General features: G+C 38.5%; 1 protein-coding gene across 1 annotated transcript in view; it reads right to left on the bottom strand.

The window, feature by feature from the left end:
* Positions 1 to 564: 564 nt before the first annotated feature.
* The window catches only part of DHRSX (dehydrogenase/reductase X-linked), a 162,515-nt gene continuing 155,026 nt past the window's right edge, over positions 565 to 8,053 (bottom strand). The window contains exon 7 of the mRNA XM_066545172.1: positions 565 to 1,030. Within this exon, the coding sequence (XP_066401269.1) occupies positions 833 to 1,030 (198 nt within the window). The 3' untranslated portion in view covers positions 565 to 832. The remainder of the gene's footprint in view (positions 1,031 to 8,053) is intronic.

Below are 8,053 nucleotides of genomic sequence, written 5' to 3'. Positions count from 1 at the left end.
GATTCTTCATGCAACAGTACATGAGTGACTCTCCTTGTCAAAGAAAATGAATGAAACTTCAGATGCAGCATTAGAGGTGTTCAGGAGAAATGGGGACAAGTAAATCTTAGCCCACTGACAAGACAATAGGCTGGCTGCATCCTCTGCCAAAGCCAGTGTTGCGATTATGATGTTTGATCCCTTCCTTACCTTTGTAGGAAAGATGAACTTAAACTGGAAACAAGTTAATTCAGTATCCTGTTTGAAGAAGACCTTATTTATTTACTTTTTGTCATTGTTCTGACCTTCAGTTAATACCTTTGGATAAAAGCTGACATATAAAACTGACTTTAAGGCAGAAAAAGGCAGAAACAATATCATGATCATGAATGCCAAATTTCTGCATTAGAACAAGCTGGTGAAAGTGTCTTAAAAATTAATAAAGCTTAAGGAAATGAAGCTGCAACTTTAAAAACTGATTTAAAAGAGTAACTTATATGTACAAAGGTGGTTTAAGTTCAAAAACCTCCCAGCACAGCATGCTCAAGCATTATTTTGTCGAACAAAACAATGAAAACTCATCTCTGCACATGTTTAAAGATTGTATTTTAATCACGGACTGAAACAGAATGATTTACAAAACTGATGGTTAGGTTTAAAACCAACCACTACACCTTTCTGTGGGAATATTCCCCCCACACCCTATCAGATTAGGGATTCAAGTGAAGAACAGAGCTGTTCACGTTTGCCTTTGGGACTGAACAGTGATTTCCAGGATGATGACTGATGCTGCAAGAATTCACCTAAGATGCTTTTCAATGCATTTCATTTACCCAGCTGAAAGTGGCTTCTTCTAAGGAAGCCTGCTGGCTTCATCAGAAATCCCAACCATCTTGCAGCTTTCTGTCCAGAGCCTTCTCTGCAGCTTCTCATCGTATGCTACGTCAGCTGATTTTGTCCTTTCCTCGTTGTAGAGGTAGCAGCCACCAGCTCCTTCCATCTCGGGTGATACTGCTGCATAGATGGTTGTAGAGGCTCCTTCCTCTGGGGTCTGCAGAAATGAAAATACCCAAATCCAAGTGAGGCAGGTACAGCAAAAGAATTATATTACCACCATAGGACCTTATCAGTGACAAACATCTTCCCTAATTTTGCTTTACACTTCTGGTCCTTATGCAAACCCGAAGCTTGTAATAATAAGTCACTTATTCAATTGGCAGAGTCCATTTCTTCAATAGAGCTATTTTAAAATAGCTTAAAGCCTGAACAGACATATTGAAAACTCCAGTCTATTTTTTCAAGAGTTAGTCAGATGGAGCATACAAAATAATTGATTTAGCTTTCACAGTTAGAGCTAATAAACCCAAAAGCAAGCACAAATATTAAAATCCTAGTTTAAGTATTCATTTTGCAAGGATGAAAGGGTCTGTGCTTTGCCTTAAGAAGATGAAGGCTATGCTGTACATGCAATGTGTTCATTGTAACAACAATTGTGACATGAGCAAAGGATCATGGAAACCATGACAGCAAATTAAGATTCTGCAGTTCAGTCCAAGCAGGCAGGTAAATGAGGGAACTACATTTTAGACACAGCATAGTTATCAGAGTTCTTCTCTGTCGTAAAGCAAAATGGTGAACGATCTATAATGTCTGATATACCATGAGTATTAAATGAAAATTAATAAGTGAATGGTTTAGAGTGATAACTCCTTTCATCCTGAGTATATGCAAAAATTTTACATTCTGCATTCAGAAGAATAACACAGCTACCACTGAAATTATTTCTGTGGCATTTTTATTCTAATTAAAGGAAATACTTAAAATATAACATTTGATATGCTTTTCCTTTATCAGTGATATAATTATGATCAATGCCTGCTAGATAATAATGTATCATTTTGCAATACTTGCAGTCATTATCTGAGGCATTAACAATACTGATGCTGCTCAGAGCTTTGTCTGCAGCACCTGACAGGATGCCTTTTCCTGAAGAACTCACTTGATGAATGAGACAGTAGTGAATAGGTTACTCATTGCCTTATAAAAACTAATAAATTTAAGTAATTGGAAGCTTTTTGTTATGTTTGGATTTTTAAGAAAATCATTGTACTATGATATTCTGTCTAAAATCACTTAAAAATGCTCATTTACCTTGGTTTAGTACTTTTCTGCTATTTCACCCTTCTTTATCCTATGGAAAATAGTGCTTATTTTTTTTACTCACTACATTATGTAAATAACATAAAGGGCCTGCACAATTCTTTGCTCATAGAGTGGCTAATATAATGATCAACTATGAACAGCAGTATAAAATATCTTGATATTGTAAAGTAGCAGAACAACAATGAATGTGAGCATTCCTATTTTTATATAACTTTTTCTGGATGACAGAGAATAACCTAAAGGTTTTTTACGTACTCTTGTGCTCTACTTAAAAAAAGTAGTGACACAGATAAACCATTACTTCATGTGATGTTTCACCGGACTTTATGTTCCTGCATTTAACAGCTCTCCAGCACAAACAGGCATAAATGTCAATATCATGACTCCCAAATCTTAATGACAACAGCTCAACACTAAAACACTTTAGAAAAATTCTGTGGGTGGAATTTGTGTGATTATGTTCTTATGAGCAGGGCTCTCTACCACCTCAGAGACTGATCTGCATGGATACTGTTACAGCATCAAAAATACCAGGCTGCCCCTGCTGATTCAATGGTAAGGTTCTCCCGGGATATGCAGAATTTTTCAAGATTTTTACTTTTGATGATATGCCAGTAAAGTTCCCAACCAGAGGAGATCTGTACCAAGAGGGTGGTCAAACACTGGAGCTGGCTTCCTGGAGAGGTGGGTGGTGTATCCCAAGCCTGTCAGTGGCATTTGAATGGGCATTTAAACAATGCCTTTAAGAACGTGCTTTATCATTTGGTCAGTCATGAACTGGTCACTGCTGTTGTAGGTCCCTTTCAACTGAAATACTCTATTCTATTCTCTTCTATTCAAAATGATATCAAATATTTTAATAAAGGTTATGCACTGGTTGAAAGTGCTTACATGCCCACACTGTGACTTATAAGCACAGCAACAGTGACCATCCATTAAAGTCGGCTTGTGTAACTTTTCATATGATTTATTTTGCTCCTCTCATCCACCATATGCAATATGCTGAATTGAAAGGTCTGTGCTAAATTCCTATTTAGCTTCTACCAGCTGATGCTAGAAGCAATTATCTAAACATACAAAGAAAAAACCCAACTACCCTATATTAAGGAATTAGCCATCATTTGAAGCACTCAAGGCCAGGTAGGATGCAGCTCTGAGCAACCTGGTCTAATGGAAGACCTCTCTTCCTATGGCAGGAGGGTTGGAACTAGTTGGACTTTAAAGTGCCTTCCAACCCAGGCCATTCTATGATTCTAGGATTCTAGACATTATGGAAATATAATAAGGAAAACAAGTTTTTCAGTACAACAGAGCGTGAGATGCTGGTGTGTGACTAATGAATTGTCTTATTCTATCTTCTGAGTGCTTAATTAATGATGAAAGATTTATTTTCCCTTTCTCTATAATCTCTTCATTATTTTGGCATGTTTTCTGTTTTAGTGAAAATAAAAATGAAACCCTGCACCAGGAGTGCCCTGCGTTTCCTGCTGGGAGTTTGACCTTTTTGTTTTGAGAGGCTGAAGTAAAGCACATGCTGTGATTCCTTCTCTGGATCTTGCCCATGCCCACTATGGCAGCAACTGCACATCCCCACACAGAGCTGAGTCTCTTTCTGGGAAAGTGTTGGGTCTGCTACACACCCAAAAATCAACTGCAACAAAGACACACAGACACATGCAGACATCCTGTCTGTGCCCCAGTGCCTGAGGACCTCTTGGGAAGGATGAAGCTGGCAGCAGGCTGCAACCACTGGAGCAATTATTGGGTATCTGAACAAGGATCAGGATGAATTGTTCCAGCAGTGGCAGACTCACTCCTGGTTGCCAATTTACCTTTGAAGAGCTTTTCCATAGCTTTTCTTTTACCACATGATAGGCCATCAAAAGATGAGGAGAAACCACAAAGTCCTTGGAAGAGAAAACGCCACAAACTGGAGACTACTGCCAAAGCAACACATCTGACCCACCCTTTGATGCCAGTGGCTATCTAGGAAGGAGAGCCCAGACAAAAGATAAGATATGATGATAAAGGACCAGAGAAATCATCAGCCAATGGACAAATATCTTGACCTATAAAAACCCAGGATGTTTGTCATGATGCTCTATACAAACATACAATGAAATAAACCTAACTACACCACATTAAGGAATTAACCATCACTTGAACTGTTCAAGGCCAGGTTGGATGAAGCTCTGAGCAACCTGGTCTACTGGAAGATGTCTCTTTCCATGGTAGGGGGGTTAGAACTAGATGGAGTCTTCCATGAAATATTATACCAAGAGTAGACAGGAAGTAACAGCAAGTATAATTCTAATCACAGGGGAGAATTCTCTACACATTGCCAGTGTGAAAAAGTCTTAAAAAACAATAAAAGAATAATATTCATATATACAGAATCAGTAACATCTTGTTCATTAATTGACTGGACTTGTCCTAAGAGAAAGGGTATGCCTATAAATTGCACAATGATTCTTCACTCTTCAGTTGCCAACCTACTGGTGTTGATTTTTTTTAATTGGATTTTTGTTTACAAACTGTTATATTATTAGTATCCAAGAAACTGTAATTAATGCCTTTGTAATATACAAGTAAAACTGATTTCTGCTTAACTTCTTCCTAATGAAATTCTGAACCTGTATTTCCCTTTGCTTGTTGTAGTATTGATCACAATTTTTACTTTCTTTTTCAATTACCTTTATGTTTGTCTTCATAGAAAATAAAGGTCTGATTGAAGGTACATCTTTCCTCGTCAGATGTATAAATTGTGGAAGGAGAGAAAAAATAGCCTGTGACCGGCTTATTTAAGCAAAATGTAGCCTACATACATAAAATGACATTATTTTGGCACTATCTATTCCCAAAGAAAAAGCCTTTTTCTTTTTACAGAAGCTCTGATATTTCTTTTTTTTCTGAAATATTAATCAATTATAACTCATCGACAAAGAATAATTGTACCTCAGTATGAAATGGAATATTCTGTTCTAGGAAAAGTGGGACAAGTGCTAAGAGGGTTTGTATTTTAGTTTTGCTTTTTTAGGACTTGCTAGTTCATGCACTTTGATTAATCCAATTTTAAGGGACATATAATTTTGTCAATACTAAGTGCTAATTCTTGCAAAATGCGCTAGCTGACAACGGTCAGTTCCTACAGGCATGTCACCATGAAATGTTACATCCTTTCCATTTGTCTAAGAGAGGGAACAACAGCTTAACTCTTTAGAAATCATGCGTCTGCATCAGTTTTGAGTGATGGTTTTGTGCTTTCAATGATAGTCCATGTATTTATTCACTTCCACCTTCACCTGAATTCATAGCTCAGAGTCCTGGGTAGCCAGTGTGTTATGCTCATCAGAAACCACAGAAAACTGGACAGGAAAAAGTTTAATAAACTCCTATAATTCCTCCTCTGTAATCCCTTCATTTTTCTCAGTACCACTTGCAGCAGCTACCAGCAAAGAGTGACAACTGTTCTATGTGTCTTAAACACTGTGACAAATGGCTTGAATGGACAGCCTGCATATTCTTGTTTTTGTACTGACTAACAGAGTTGGCTGTATGATTGAAAGAGCAGCAGCGATACAAGCCATGGTATCAGGGGACTTATGACTTTGGGATAGTTTCTCCTCATCCCACTCGATCTGAAAATTGTACTTGATTTGTATTTCATGAATTCAGGATTCTGCCATCTCAAGAGATTATAGGAGAGAAGGCTGGGTGAAGAGGACAGAGATGCTGACAGAATTACTCACTGACATCACAGCTGAGTTTTGAGAGACTTGAACAAGGGGTCAGAGAGATGTGCACACAGGACTTCCTGGTAAGCTGGAAGATCACTAAATGCTGAGAAAAAAACCTGTTAAAAACTTTTATCCCTATAATTTGTGCTGCAGAATACATCAAGTATTGATGGAATAACCCTAATCAGCAACATTAGGTAGACTGCTGTAGGAACTTTCATCAAAAGTGGGCTTATAACACTGGTCCTAGCTCATGTACCATTCATTAAATCATGCACTTTTCAGTTCATGTGAGAAATCTACTCATAAGCTGATGAGTTAAATGAGCTTGCAGATGTTTTTTGATTTGGTTTTCTTTTTGCCACAGGTGTTCATGGTGTTTGCTCTGCGGCTTCACTTTTTTAAAAGAGTGAGTTCCATCAGGCCTTTCCTGGAGTGGGTAACAAATTTCCTGGTTCCAGCTGGGAAAACTCAGAAAGCACTGAACAGGCCATCTTCTGAGCATCAGTACATGGACACTTTTGCCTGTGTTCCTTCACCTTTCTCAATGATCATTATTCTGGTATATATTTTTTAAATGATGGCATATTACTGACTTCTGTACTGAAAAATTCTGCATATGCAGAGTTTCCTTGTTTTTCTGTCTTCCTTGAGGAAAGACAATGATCATCTGTGATACCTGAGCAACACTATGCATATACACTGTAGGGATTAGCAACAACAATGAGAACATGAAATTGCTCTTACTTGGTACAGCAAAGTCTTTCATCTACTTGGTGGCAGCTAGTGGAGGGGTGACACCCAGTCACCCTCAATGCACTGCTTGACTCTCAACAACAAAGGCAAACACAAAACATGGAATAGTGTGAAAAATTTCAGAAACAGAGGAGCTGGGATTGTGTTCCCATGAATATTAAAGCAAACAAGCTTGTGGGAAGCAAATTACCTGCGTTCTAGGGTTCACTGACTACTATGGTCTGTGAACCACTGAATCATTTCAAAGCCAGGTGTCTTGGGAAGACACCAGGTTACTTTCTGGTGCAAGAGTCCAAGGTGAAATAACAACAGCTGCTGTAGAGCCACAGCCTCCAGGTGAACACAGGGGCTGTGTGTGTTCAGTGTATTTTCAGTGCATTGTGTAACTTGCACTGTCTAGGCCTCCTAATGTGATTGTTGTTTTGAAAATTCCAGACAAAAAGTAATCCACTGAAATCCTGAGTATGAAAACAAAGGCTAGAAAGGAAACCATGACGCAGGTGTGTGGACGTGTTCAGCCACCTTTGATCAATCAGGCTGCAGCAGCTGGCTTTATGTCCTGGTGGCACCAGTGGCCAGGACCAACTGTCAGGTCCCTAGGAAGCCAAAGCTGCCAGACAAGTGTGGCAGCACAGCTCTTCAGCAATCTCTGCCTTCACTCAAAAGCCCTGGTTTCCATCTGCGTTCTCTCTTTCCTTCCATTCTTTATATGTAGCTTGCTATTATGCTATTTCTAGCCAATTTCTGCCTTGATAATAGACTAGAAAGAGATATTTTATTGAATATAGTTCTCCCTAGATACCCAGTCAGCACAACCAAATTAATTTCTCTTCAATCCCCAACTTGTGACAATGAGAATTCTTTAACAAATTCACTCCATAATAAAATTCTTCAGATTTTGTCTTTGAAAGAAATAGCAGAAATGGTTCAGTTAAAGTGTGAAGCCTTTTTCCTGAAAATGTTGTGGCGACAGAGAAATAATTTCTCAATCAAGTTATAAATATATAATAAAAGATGAAACTCTGATGAATTAGGAACACAAAGCAATTTTCACACTAAAAATTGAATCAAAATTTGGAAGGAAAGGAGCTTTTATAATCTGAATAATTCATGACAATTCGGGGAAAAAGAGAAGTTTTCCCTGAGCACAAACATACTGAAAGAACAGAAGCAGAGGCAGCTGGCAAACAGACACAGAGAATATCAAATCCCAAATCTCCTTTTCTCTTGAAAGCAAATTCTCTGGAAAGACCTTAAAAAAATTCAGGTACATGGAGAGACTGGGAAGCCCCATCTTATCTTCAGATCAGCCCGTGCATGGGTGGCTGGGATGCATGTAGATAAGGCAAGCTATGGAAGAAAGGAACTGTCCTGAAAAGCCTGTCAGGGTCAGCCTGTTGCTCAGGGAACCCAAGGAG

Source organism: Molothrus aeneus, chromosome 2, assembly GCF_037042795.1.
Source record: "Molothrus aeneus isolate 106 chromosome 2, BPBGC_Maene_1.0, whole genome shotgun sequence".
Lineage (NCBI taxonomy): Eukaryota > Metazoa > Chordata > Aves > Passeriformes > Icteridae > Molothrus > Molothrus aeneus.
This window is presented reverse-complemented; position numbering and strand designations above follow the sequence as displayed.